This window comes from Pyxicephalus adspersus, chromosome 4 (assembly GCF_032062135.1).
Source record: "Pyxicephalus adspersus chromosome 4, UCB_Pads_2.0, whole genome shotgun sequence".
NCBI classification, from domain to species: Eukaryota; Metazoa; Chordata; class Amphibia; order Anura; family Pyxicephalidae; genus Pyxicephalus; species Pyxicephalus adspersus.
Genome location: NC_092861.1, coordinates 116,830,593 through 116,844,791, shown reverse-complemented (window position 1 = coordinate 116,844,791; position 14,199 = coordinate 116,830,593). Strand labels below are relative to the sequence as shown.

At 38.7% G+C, this 14,199-nt stretch overlaps 1 protein-coding gene across 5 annotated transcripts in view; it reads right to left on the bottom strand.

The window, feature by feature from the left end:
* CEP170 (centrosomal protein 170) overlaps nucleotides 1-14,199 on the bottom strand; it is a 43,754-nt gene that overhangs the window by 16,355 nt on the left and 13,200 nt on the right. For 4 of the 5 annotated variants that reach the window (XM_072409396.1, XM_072409395.1, XM_072409397.1 and 1 more), the window contains 7 exons: nucleotides 12,544-12,602; nucleotides 10,495-10,645; nucleotides 9,681-9,809; nucleotides 8,380-8,856; nucleotides 5,590-6,200; nucleotides 2,764-2,890; nucleotides 34-1,770 (listed from right to left, as the gene is read on the bottom strand). In XM_072409396.1, the coding sequence (XP_072265497.1) occupies nucleotides 34-1,770; nucleotides 2,764-2,890; nucleotides 5,590-6,200; nucleotides 8,380-8,856; nucleotides 9,681-9,809; nucleotides 10,495-10,645; nucleotides 12,544-12,602 (3,291 nt within the window). The remainder of the gene's footprint in view (nucleotides 1-33; nucleotides 1,771-2,763; nucleotides 2,891-5,589; nucleotides 6,201-8,379; nucleotides 8,857-9,680; nucleotides 9,810-10,494; nucleotides 10,646-12,543; nucleotides 12,603-14,199) is intronic. The other variant, XM_072409400.1, reaches the window with a different exon arrangement.

Genomic DNA, 14,199 nt, shown 5'->3' with positions numbered 1-14,199 from the left:
TGAAAAAAAAATCTTATAAACATGAAAACTCACCAGCAAGGGAGCCGTGAGCAGATGGAACCACTTTTGTCTTGGCATCCGATAAGCGAGAAATGCTGTTAGCTCTGGCTCTTGGAGAACTTCTCCCATCAGTTGTTGGAGACATTTTAGCACTATTTCTAACTGCATATTCTGAAGTTCGTGAAGATCCAGAACCTCTGGTTATTGTCGCTTCCGAGTCACTGCGTGCCGATAAAGAACCAAGCCTTGTTCTACGAGGCTGTGCAAGCAAATCTAATCTTGAAAGCGGTTTTCTAGTAGAAGTTTGTTTTGATGTTGAACTTGTTGTTGATACTTCTGAGGCAACTGATGCTCTGTCAGTATCTCCAATCTCTGTGTCTGAAGCTTCACCTAAGCGTGATCTGCGCAAAAGTGAAGTCCTTGTTGGACGAGGCCTAGGAAGAGTAACTGGCTTGTTAGCTGCAGACGTTTTTATTGCAGTAAACTTGTCATCTACAGAGGCAAACTGTGATTTGGAGTGTGACCTTCCAGAATAAGTTTCTTGATCAGAAGATAAAATATCTGACACAGTAGAACAAGGTAAACTAGAGGTTTGATCATCATCTGTCAAGTCGAGAGATGGAGGTCTATTCCTTGCACTGGTTCGAAGAACTTTCTGGATATCGCTTCTACTTCCAGGCTCCCTTACATGAGTTTTACTCTTTCTTTCAGTTCTTTCACGGGATATAGATACCGATGAGCTAAGAGGTTCTTTTGAAGGAGATGAAGTTGAGGATTTATCCTTATGCAGGCTGCTAAGGGTTTTTCGTTTCTGGGGACATTTTTTATCTGCATCATTAGCAACAAAACTAATAGTGCTTGCAGTATCAACATCTGACTCCGGGGATATAGAATTCTCTTGGGTGTAGCTAGGTGTTTTTGGATCATCATCAGTTTTACTATCATCTCTGAGTTTTGCTTCAAGGAAAGCCATGACTGCTTCTGTATCCTTGAGTAGAAGAGTGGTATCCATGCTGGAGTCAGTGTCTACCGAGTCACTTCTCTCTCTTACATTGCTCATAGATGTAAAGGGAAAGGTAGGTGATAGCACAGGTTGTTTGTTAATATGTGGAATAAGTTCTATAGGTACATTTGAGCTAGGCTTGTCTATAGTAAAACTGCCTTGCCTAACAAGTGGCTTGAAAGTTTCCTTTCTATCAGTTTCAGCACTTTTGCCGCTAGTATTGTTTGAAGCAGCTTCACTTTTCTGACCACCCTTTTTCTGAGGAGTTTCAGCAGGCTGTTGTAACTTGTAAGCATTAGGAGAGGATGAATCAATTGGTTGGACAACGGGAGGCTTGTGGAATACCCTAGCAGAAGACAACTGTTCTTTAGCTTGCTCCTGGTGGGCTTTGTATACTGCTTGTTTCCTTGCAGCAAGTAAGGCATCTTTCTTAGCATCAAATCCTAAACAAGAATAATCTGTGAGAGTTCTGGTTTTATCCATGGAACATTCTGTAGAGTTATCTTTCTTAGTTCTAGCTTTTCCGTTAGAATCATACAGCTTGTCTTTCTTACCTAAGCGTACATGTGATTCTTTCTCCTGTAGCTCTGTGTCTTGTTTTTCTCCAATATCTGACCTATGTGTTTGTTTACTTGAAGAAACCTGGGAGCTTGCTTCCTCCTTTGGAAGCTTTGGTAAACTTCTCCTTTTACGATCACTTGCGCAAGTCACTGAGGTAGCAGATCCGCTACTTTTAATTGACAATCCAGATTCACTCATATCTGCATCTGAAACATGAGACAATTCTTTTATTAATATTTAGTGCACAAAAATATAATTACAATGTATAATAAAACATGGAGCGTATTACTGTTCAATAATAAAGATAAAAAATAAGTCCAGTGAGTTATATAAAGATGGGCATGGTAATTACATGGACAATGGTTACAAAACAATAACCAAATTCATTTTCACAAAAACAAAACTCATTCTGTCACATACACAATAAAAAAAGTGTGGCAACCTATTTAGTTCTAGGTTGACAATCACTAGGCAAAGCCATACAGCCCTGTTTGCCTGAGAGTGCTTCCAGTATGAATGCTGGTGTGCAGGAAATTGCAGGAAACTAACATCATGACAGATTCAGCTGGTTGCACAAGGCCCGACTAATCTGACCAGGCACAAAAAGGCATAATGACACCATTTTGGGTGAGATATTCAGTAAATCCTACCCAGCACCACATTTCAGGGAGACTTAAAACAGTAGGGAATAAGTAAAGAAAGGAACGGTATTGGCTTTCTTGTTCAACCCATGGGCAAGATTAGGCGCTACACTGTGGCCTTTCTCCACCTGCACAGTAACAACCATTGAATGTTCCTAAGAGGTCATAATGCAGGATGCAAGTCAGCCATTAGTTTATCCATTGGTTCTCCCGCAGAAAGCTTCCACAAACAAAGCCTCCGTATAGTAGAGAATACCACTGACAAGTATTTCGCTATACAGGTTAGAAATACGTTTGAACATTTATTGGTTCCTCTGAAAACTAAAATAGTTTTACTGGAATTGAATTCAACTTTAAATACCTTTGGAGTTCCCTTTAGGTGGATCAAAGCTAATAAACAAAGCTAATAACTCAGGACTAGTAAAGGCTTGGGTGTTTAGGAATTGTTTTCACTGATGAACGGTAACAACTTTGCTTTAAATAATTTATTTTATGACAAGCTTTTTCAGAAGCGTGTTTACCAGTATGCTTTAACAACAGCAAAGTTTGCAATTATACCATTTTCAGCAGGAGGAGAGTTATTGGATTCGCTTTGTCCATTATCTTGTCCCACGTGATTAGAAGCAAGACTGGCCCACTGTGATGCCCAACGTTTTTTGCTTGATGAATGAGATTGACTTGTGTCCTATGGCAAAAGAAAAAAAATTTAAAAGTTAAAAAGGGATCTTAGAAATCAAATAAAATCAAGTAAATTTCTAAATATTAAACATGCTCGAATTATTTTTAGTTTGAAATCTATTTTAAAAACTTTAGAGATGCAGAATTTTGTCACATGATTTTGTACTGTGCCATTTTTGTCCTATGTATTGCAGATCAGGATCAAGATGCTTAGAGTTGGGATTTCTAAAATGAGCATTTTAATAACATACAAAAACTTTTACTAGTGAGACTGCCACCTGATGAAATCCAAGATGAAATTTTCTTTCTTTCGTCTTTGGGTAACATTGGAGGGAAAAACACCTTTGCTTATGTTGTACCTTAACCTTAAGATCCTTGCAGCAGAAGCACTCTCCCTCCATTCTCACCTACAATGCAGGACTGCTGGTCCTGCACTATATATGATATCAGAGTGCTGGCAATGGACAGAGCACAAATGGGAGATCACATAATCCTATGGTTGCACAAAGAGGAAGGAAGAACTTATGGGTATGCTCTTTAATGCTCTAGGCAAAAAATAGAAATTAACCTTTGAAGGGTTTTCCATCTCAAGTTCAACATTAGGTATCTGCATGTGTTTTCTTTTTCTTTAGTGTTTACAAAGAATATAATCCCTTCCCACTCCAAATTAAAGTGCATGTTTGACCCAATCATAAATAAATTGGATGTTGCTTTATTTTAATAATACATTGCTTACATTTATAAAAAAGAAAGCCAAGCATTGCCTGCAATCTAAATATATCAGAATTAGCCTGATGGTTCTGTCTTTACTAGGAGAAGGAGGGTGTGTTTGTGGTTCACTCTGGAGTCAGTGTAACATGATCTCAGTACTATTCTGGTCTGTCTCACAGGACAGCTAAAGGAAAGGATGAAAAAAACCATTGCTCTTGTGTAGAACTTGCCACCTTGCTGCTAGAAGCCATGGATATGAAACATTCATATGTAATAATACGTATGTTGTGTTTATATTTTACGAATCCGCAAATTATGGGAACAAAGTATTAGCAAAAAAACACTTTTTTTCAAATAAATAGCAGAAAATACCTATTAATCCTTAACGACCACTTGGCAGCTTACAAAATACAACTCACATGTGCGCTGTGAAGCTCACTGCAGAAAATCCCAGCACACCAAAAACAGTGAGCATACAAAAACCGTGATGGCTCTTATGGGACAACTACTTTGCCATGGCAGTCATTTAAATATAAAGGACCCAACAAAAGCCAGCATTGCATTGGCCAAGGCAATCGATCTGTGATCGACTGAATATCTAGCATCAGTTCAGAAGTCCCACAACCCTGTGCCAAATCAATAAATAGTTAACCAATACCTACAACTACTCTTTTACTAATGGTAGCCAACTAGCATGTGTATGATGATTGTTCATAAACCGTCACCTGAAGTATTATCACTTCCAGCGACAGTTATTAAGCGCCTGTTCATGTCATTATACTCTCAGGTCACACCGGTGATTCATTTTGGGAGTGATTTGTAGAACCTACACAATCACTTTCCTTGGTGTTTTTGATGTAAAGAAAAATGTATTGCAGTCAATAAAGTCATTGCATTTTTCTGTAATGTCGAGCGATTAGCAAAGCATTCATGATTTTTGATTGGAGCAAGTGACAGAATCACCAGCTTCAAAAGCTAATCATGTTTTTCAATGCAGTGGATAGTGATCGTGGTGCACCAGTAAATCAGTTAATATCCAGTTACAAATCACTGGAGAAAACAAACAGATAGATTGAAGCTGTTACAAGTTGCTAGTGTTACAGCCATCAGACCAAACATACTGATGTAAGGACAGATTAACTTTATTATGTAAGGATCTAGCTTTGGGTAGAAGTGTGCTTTGTAAACAAAGTAAACACTTTGTATCATATAATGCAACACACAGTTGCATAAACTTTCCAGACAGAATTAAAGCATACCTAAACTCAACATTTTCACTTACATAAAAGGGTAGACAAGTTATTTTTTATTTTTTCTGGTGCAACGTCCTTTTTAAACAAATAAAAAAAGGGTGCAGCACCTCTCGGGATACCTACGTCCTCCCTTCTGCGCATGCCTAAGATCTCGGACGTGCACAGAAGGGACATTTTTTTCTATTAAGGTAAAGAGATGGCGATCTCATGCAAGCGCAGCAAGATAGGCTTTTTTTCCCTCCTTTACAGTGGGCTACGTCACCCGATCTCCCACCTGCACAGTGTGAGATTGGGTGAGGAGCCAAGACAGAAGAAGAAGAAAGAGAAGAGTGAAGATGGCGGTGCCCGGCGCTAAGGACAATGGGGAGTTCCAGGAGGATGCAGGAGCAGATCGCGGGAAAATCCAGCGCCACTGAGGGACCTGCAGGGTTAAAGGTAAGTGTGATTTTTTTGTTTTAGGTTTAGTTCCGCTTTAAACATTTTCTGTGTCCTGTCAACTATCAGCTCCTCACCATCACCCACATGACGGGGGAAGCCGGTAAGAAATGTCCCTTTCGTGCAGGGTACTCAAAGATAGACCCCACTTGGAAACACAAACTGTTTTTTGTTTTGTTTTTTTTTTACCTCCATGCTAGTGATGGGTTAGGGTGGGAAAAGAGGGCGTTTTTAGTTTGCCCTAATGAAATTAGAGACAGCCAACATCTTAAACAACTAGAAATGAATCTGAAAGCTGCTGATTTACCGTCACACAAGGTCCTTTTGCATCATCCTTGCTATTTGCTTTTTCACTGTGATGACTGCTTTTGTGATCTTTTTCCACAGAATGCAATTCAGCGCCGTCAGATGTATTTCGCTTACTAGCTTGTCGATGTCCAAGGCTTCCTGAGCTCCTCAATAATACATTTTGTGAAACCAATAAAGATGTGCAAGGCTCTTCAGATTTCTGTTTAAGCAGTAATTTTGCATGCTGTGTGCTATGAATGACTCTGTGAGATGAGGAAGCAGACTGTAAACCCAAACACATCCCTTTAGGATCAACAGAAGCAGCTTTGACTTTATCTATCCTTGACTGTGGGATTGGATAGGGGGCTTCTGGGCCTGCAGTGCTGGTGTTCAGAGAGAAAGAATAGGAGCGTCTCTTTCTTGGATGGTCATCATCAAAAAACTCTATCAAAAAAGCAGTCTGATTTGAAGTATCCTGATGCTTTTCCCCAGTCTGAATTTTCTGCTCCAGCTTTCTCTGCTCTGTATGACCCTGTTTTCTGAATTCCTGTAACTTGGTAATTTTGTTTATATGCTTAGGTGGTGCACTATTTTCATAGTCACTCTGTGTCCCATCCTCATGTTTGTTGCCTAAAATGAAGTAAATAAATTTCAGACAAAACACAAATTATCATTTCTTCCTATCCCATATGATACATTGTTTAACCCCAAATTTTTTGTAAGCCAGGTGTGAAGAAAATGTAGGCGGGTGGCAGCTCCTGTATTGTGACCTAACTTCAGTAGCCACCCAAAAACCGCCGAGTGGTGCGCCCGGCTAGAAGGGGCTTGAGAGAACACTGTAATATAATGTTTGATTTCTACCTTCCCATGTCTGGTTAGTCCCCAGTGAGGTTCTATTTCCAGGGCACAGGTTGGTCTCTCTTTAGTGAGTTACAGTTTGTTTACAAAGTCTGTGCAATTTTACACTTCCAGTGCACAAGTAAGTTATTAAAAATTATCTGGGCCCTCCCAATAGACAAAAGATGTTTTCTCTACTGTGCTTGTGTAATTGCAGGATCGTTTGTGTGTGTGTTAGGAGACAAATGGATTTTTCTTCCATACTCTGCTTTTCCATGATCCAACCCAGCATTTTCTTTCCTGTACACAGAACTTTCTAGCCAGAATTAACATTGGTATAGTAAATTACCATACCAGTGGCCAGCCTGTGGTGTTTCTGCAAACATTTCTCAGTGATCAGTTCTTAATTAATGGAGGTTAGAGCTTCAGACATCTAACCCCAGTTTATGAGCATTTACCCCCAGTGCCCTGTTTGTGTGGTTGCATTTTTCCCCCAAAGACCATGTGCATCAAGTTAACCTTATATGTAGCATATTAACCTCTCATTGTCTCATCCCCAGCATATGCAATAAATCCTGGCACGAATAATTTTTCTTTGACAACTACCAAAAGAGCAGAAAACATTATTTATAAATTGACAGATTACCAGCTCTGTCTGTTGTCATTGCCTTCCACTTATCTGCCTGCATTGTCCACATCATTCCCTCCATACTACTTTCCTGAACATACAGACCACGGTCATACCCTTGGCAACCCTCTGCTGCACATACTACTTCATTGCCATAACTTTCACACATACTGACCCCTGTATATTTCCACTTCTCTTCTACACACGGACACATGTCCCCGTCACACCCCTCATACTCTCCTGCACATATTACTCCCCTGTCATTCCTTTCAGACTTAACTATGGTGCATATGTGTAACACAATACTAAAATACTCTTTTGCCTCTATCCTAATGTAATATGTCATCTTAGACAAATGTTGGATTAGAATACTTGTACTAAATCTCTGGTTTTAATTTATTAAGTTAGTTAAAGACCACTAGTAGGAGTCCTATCAATGTATATTAATGTATTCAATGTCTTTTTTGGCATACAGTTTCTATCCACTTTTTAAACTACTTATCCCAGTGCTGATTGAAAACAGACTTCCTGCAATAATAACTGACAACCAAAGATCATTCAGTAAGCACCCACATACAAGACCACTCACACATAAAGGTGTGTATGTTTTAGGAGGGTATTACAGATACATTAACAGTTCCTCTTTCTGCAAAACTTCCTGAGCAGTAATACCACTGCAGGCATCAACTTCCACTTCTAAGCCTTTCAAAATGACTCATTGTTTGGGAAGGGAATTTCAAATGTTTTTGTTTCTGTATTGTTAGTAATACTTTTACATATTTATTTTTGATCATTTTTATTAAGTGGTTGTATTTTGCTTACTTGTCCTGCAATTAAAGCTGAAATCCAGACTTAACATATACAGATTGAATCCAAGGACCAAGTACATTCCTGCAAGAATCCATGTCATATGTAATTTACAATGGAGCAAATCCAGCGTTTTCTGTCTGTGCTATAATAGTTTGCTATAATAAAGGCTGCTCACTACAGTTTTCTCTTCTTGCACAAAGAAAGGGGGTTGTGCCGAACCCCTATATTTTCTGCAAGAAGCCTAATGTAGCAGGAGGATCTGAAAGACCCCACCAACGGTTCAATTTTCAGCAAAGGCTGAGTAGTTTGCAAGGAGTAGTTTACAAGGTAGGATCTTGGTTTGCAAAGACATTTGGGGAACATGGCTGATTTAGGTCTTTTTATATGCATTATTTTGTGTGTTTTTGTGCCCAAAAGATCAGTTTATTGGTCCTAATGATTTGCATACAGCTAAATCATTGTTTAAGCAGCATGAACTTAAAAATGTAAATATTGGAAGGAAAGAAAAAGGTACAAAGCAAAACACAATATTACCTTGCAACCTCTTCAAGTACACTGGCACATCACTTTTAATACTTTTGCTATCTTCTTCAGCTGCTTCTTTTAACAGTCTTGGTGGGTTATTTTGTGCCAACCAATCAGCTACTTTACTTTCTGCAGCAATCATCTCTGTATGTAACCCAGCAAGTTCCTTATCTCCAGCAGAGAGTGTCTTCTTTGACTTTTGACGATGGTCCGTGAATTTGGTTATATGGTCTTTAATGGTTACTTTACCTGGGGAAGTCTCATCAAACTCAATTGTAAAAGAAGCATGACCGGCCCCCGACACTTGAGGACACTGGGAATCCTGTGCTGGGATTTCATATGTGGCATTTTCTGCGGATTCTATTTTTTGTTGAAGTTCTTTAGAAGGGATCTCAAAGTAGCTTGGCTCTCTAATAAAAGAATTAGCATTTTCTTCTTTGAAGGCTGTCACTTGTTGAGTACTTTTCTTAGCATCTTTGGAGCAACCTTAAAAGAAAATGAATAAATGTAAAGTGCAATCTGGGAAAAGGTGTCTTGGCTGTTGAAACATTTCCTAACATCAATTCGCTATCTAATCTTTACACAGCCACCTTGGAAATAATCAGACTACCTGTAGGAGTCCCAAGAGTTTTATCAAAACTAATACCACTTGAGAATAACACAGAAATCTCAAATTGTTTGCCTATTTATTATGTACCGACCCATCACCACCTCCAACTATACTACAATACCACAACCATCTCTTTTATCTATTGTATCCAATGTCCCCCCCTCTCCCCCTCTCCTAGATCAGCGTTTCTCAGCCAGGGTTCCTCCAGAGGTTGTTAGGGGTTTCCTGAGCAATAAGCCAATTGTGCCTCCCAGCTAAGTTTAATTAACACCAATAAACTTTTTTAGCTACCAGTATGGGTGGCTATTCTTCCCAATAGTTAGCAATGTAGGAGGTATTCTTCCAATTAGCCACCACATTAATGTACTGTGAGTTTTTTTTGTTCATGAACAAAAGACATCCCCTGAAAATAAGCCATAGTAGATTTTTTGGAGCAAAAATTAATAAAATACACTGTATTATTTTCGGGGAAACAGGGTAGAGGACCTGAATGCTTTTTCAAGGAATTCCCCCGTGTTAAAAAGGTCGAGAAACATTGTCCTAGACCTAGGCAGTATAGGCAGGGATTTTCACTCCCTACATCCATGATAATTTGTTTTGGTTTATGTTTAACGCTTTCATTTTTTTAAATGTACAACACTGTAATATGTTGATAGAACTGAATAGTAATAACAAAATCTACATCTTCACAAATGTATACCTGTTGCACCAGCATCAAGAGGTTTGCCTTCTTTACTTTCTTGGTTATTTACGTTTCCTGCCGAGTCTTCATCTCCCCACCAAGATGGCTGTCCATACAGGGGTGTACCACGGTGCACTGCAGATAAGTCTGAGAAACAAACGGCGAAAAAGAAAGTGTTACTTAGTAGTTCTATCTGCCTGCCTTAACATCACCACTAAACACATAAATGACATTGGGGCCAACAGGAGAAACCACAAAACACTAAGCAGTACTTGAAAATGCTTCAGATAATGAGGTTGTGGCTGTTGGGGAAAAAGTAAGGACCCCTCAAACGCCAAAGATTTAGGTATTGAAATCTTTTGTAGACCGATTTCTCATTATCTGCCGCAGTTTCTTATCTATCCAAGATTGTAGACGACCCTTAAAGCATTGGGCTCACATGAAGTAGCACAATATCTAACCTGCAGTGCTGGACTGACATTGGGGTGAGGCTGTGGGGGACATTGCTGCTTTACTTCATTCTTGGCCCAGTAGGGAATGTTTTATTACTGATTAATTACTTTACTGTAAGAACACTTCAGAGGTGCCTGAATATTTACAATTACTTCAGCAGCACTAAATATAGTATCTCATGACGCTACATTTTATCCATTGTCCGACCATTCCTCTACTATTTTTAAAGTCTGTCACACAAGGAGAAACATCAATAATAAATCCAAAGAATAAATAATAAATGAGAAAGGTAAAGATACATCATTAAAGCATAGCACAGAAAACAAGGAGAAAACCTAGCTAAACACAGAAAGGTCACAAAGTAAATGAAATCCAATACCTGTCAGCTTTTCTTCAGACTTTAGCGCATCCAAAGCTTTGTGATGAACTTCTGTAGAGACACTTGGTTTTGTGTCTGTGCTTTTGCATTTTGATCCTTCGGTGTCTATTTGCTTTTGAGAAAACTGAAGTTGACTCGTAAACTTTTCATGCTAAAAGAAAAAAAATAGGCTTAGTTGGGAAGGTACAGATTGCTCAGTAGCTAGCTTCTTGCCTCTGCGGGGCTGGGTCCTAGGTTTAAATCCTAGCTAGGTCACTATCTGTATGTTCTCCCATCTTTGTGTGGGTTTCCTCTGGACACTAAAGTTTTCCCAACACATTCAGAAACATGCAGCTAGATTAATTTGCTCCCCTACAAACCGCAGTTGGCAAGTGTGGACATAAGCGGCAAAACCACTGTTCAGCACTGCTGGGCATAATATGGACCCATGAAAATAGTAATGAATAATATAAACTAATTAAAAAATAAATAAATAAAAGTTTAGTTATTCTGGCTTCTGGAAACATTAAAAATAGCTCAGCAAGATTTTATTCCCTTCTTTAAACGGGAAACACAAACCTCCAAAAGTCTACCCTGCAATAAATTCTCCAACCTGCCTGATCGCTTTGGGTTTCCAGCAAAAAACCTGAGCTACACATATCCTGCATCAGCTTTAATGCTAGAATACCCGATATTCCCAAATTCCTCCGTGTGTGTCTGGAAGATCACAAGGAGGAAGTTAAGAAAAAAAAAAAAAAAAGAATAGTCATTCGTAGGATCAAGATTCACTTTTATTTTACTGAAGTAATAAAAGACCAATTCTCTGTTATACACATGAAATTTCCAGTGCTTCACCAAGCACCCTGACATAGTCTTGAGAATGGGGTCCTAAAGTATCTTCATATCCTTAAAGCTTCATTTATTGAGAGATTCATATTTTAAACAGTCTTTAGAATAATTGGTATTAAAGAACATTTAACTTCAAGACAAACACATTTTCTAGGAGAAAGCAGCTTTCTATATAAGTCAAAGTATTAGTCCGTAATTGCCTGAAGAAACAAAAAAGAAGGGCATCCCTCTTTAGTCAATAAATAATTGTGACTTTTTTTTTTTTTTTTTTTTATTTTCATAATTTGAAATATACCATAGATGTTTTTACCTGGGAAAATGTTGAAAACTTTAAATCCTCATAAACATAAATCCTCCCAGGGAGCGCAAGGCATCCCTGGAGGCTCTAGGGTGCTCCTTCTGCGAATGCCCGAGCATCTCGAGCATGCGAAGAGCCTTTTCGCTCAAACAGAAAAATTTGCCAATCTCAAGCATGCACAGATTGTGTGAGATCGGTAACATTTTTTGCATCCTACGTCACCCAATCTTGCGCCTGGGTCAGGTGACGCAGGATGAAGAAGCAGGAAGAAGGGCAAAGGATGGCAGCGCCCGGAGTGCCGGCTCCGGGACGAATGTCGGGACGAGGCGGGACCTAATGCTGGACACCCCCCAGAGCATTCGGACTGCACTGCGGGATTCAAATGTTTTTTTTTTTTTGCAGTTTTAAGTTTAGTTTCTCTTTAAGTTTTGGTCAATGTTTAATCAAAAACTTGATCAACAAATCAGAACAAAGATATATTAAAAGCAAAGTGATAAACCAGCAGCAAAGCATCTGATGATGAAGACAAAAGACTGGCATAAAGAAGGCCTCAGAATTTTCTATATTGTGACAGCGAGTTTTTTTTTGCAGAACTTTAGCTCTGCCGCTCACATATACCGGGGCTGCAGGGACTGATTAAACATTACATCACCCAGCCCAGGCAATCAAGATGGCCAAAGGTCAGAACAAGGAAGAGAAGAAAGCAGAAGATGGAGGTGCAAATCTGACAACTCAATGATGTACCCATTCAAAAGAAGCGGTAAAGGGACTCCAGAACAAGTAAAATATGTAGTAGGCAAGTCAGAATCATGGAGGAAAAAAAAAACAAAATGTGTTTTTTTATACTTTTTTATGCTTACAAAAAGATCTAGGAAGATACAAAGACATAATACTGAACTTTATTGATTTAGTGAGGGAATTACCTTAAGAGCTTCTTCAGGGACTTTCATTTCCCCACGTACTACTGTAAAAAGATTGGTATGTATTTTTTTGCTAAGGAAAACAGACAATAACAAATAGACAAGGAAACAGTTACATATGTAATAATGAAAGTAATGGGAAGTGAACAACCACAATAGGCTGAAAGTATGGTGATGTGCTAGGCGGCTACTTGAGAACTTCATTTATTTCTTCATTTAGAAACAATTCACAGAGAAAATTGCAGCATTTACAGTTAAACTGAACTTCAGTCAAGAATATAAATTCATAAAATGATATAGGAGGCTATTCTTCCTACCAAACAAAACTGAATTTTTGTCCATTCATTGCTGAGATTTAAATAGCCAAGTCAAAGAGCACATCAAGGTGAATGACAACACTTAGAATTTAATATTAGAGTGGTGTTCTCTTTCCACCAAAACCTGCTGAATGGACAGAGAAAGAAAAGCAGAGGACTCCTAACATCATCACCCACTAAATCAGATCTCGCCTTAGATTAGAAAGTTCCTTTTCATTGCATTCATATGCAGAACACCTGACCCAGACCTGTTCCTTCCCATTCCAGTGCTGTTTTATGGGGAATTACAGGCTGATGATGGAAAATCAAATTCAGATACATTTATGCCTTATATTTTATTCCGTTTTATAGTAACTCTAACAGTCATCTTAACAAAATTTAAATTCCAGTTTCCTGAAATAGAAAAGCTACACTTATCTCTCCGGAGCTGCATGCCTACTAATATCACTCCATACCAGTTCTGCAGCCTCAGTCACCTTCAGCTTTCAACACTTGGAGCTTTGAATACCTCTGTCCCCCACTGTGTACTACTCAAAATCACTAACATGCCTTGTAGTATAGCAGGGCTCAAAGAGTAGAACAACACAATGTGGTGTGTCACAATGCCATTTGAAACTCCCAATGGAGTCTACTGGTCCGGTGGAGAATACAGTACTGGTACAGACGCTCCAGGGAGAAGAGAATAATGACTTTCCTATTGCAAGAAACTAACATTTAGCTAACAAAGTCACTTTAAGAAATTTAAATAGTTAAAAGCTTTTTACTACTAAGTTCACAGACTTAGTTGTATGCCTCTATTTGACAAAAACCTGTGCAGTCTTAATGTTTTCCAAAAACAATCATACATTCAAAAGGGGTCTATTTATAAAGCAGTAAATCTAATATTCACTACAACATTCCCTGGTGGAGAATTAGTGCCTTAACACATGAACCTGGAACATTCTGCATTAGGGAATTGTTAAGTGATGGTCAGATTTGCTTATTTAAATAGACCCCCAACGTGTCTAATATAGTAATATAGGATTTATACATGTTTCTACATGGCACCTTCTTTATATGGAAAACACATGTTAAGCCTTAAAAAAGGAAATTATACAGAAATCAACTTCCTTACTTTTGGATGGAAAGTCTCAAAACTTTATCTTTTTTTTTTTTTTTTTTACTTTTCTTTAAGAAGGGAAATGTGAGTGTATGTTATATTACGGACATAGAGCCTCTATTAGTAATCGTTATCAGGAGACTAATTACAAAGTGCTTACCAGGTGGTATAGAACCCCCGATCGGCTGGCAAAACTCTTTCAACACACTAGCTCAGACTGTTGGCGATGTGGACAACACGTTG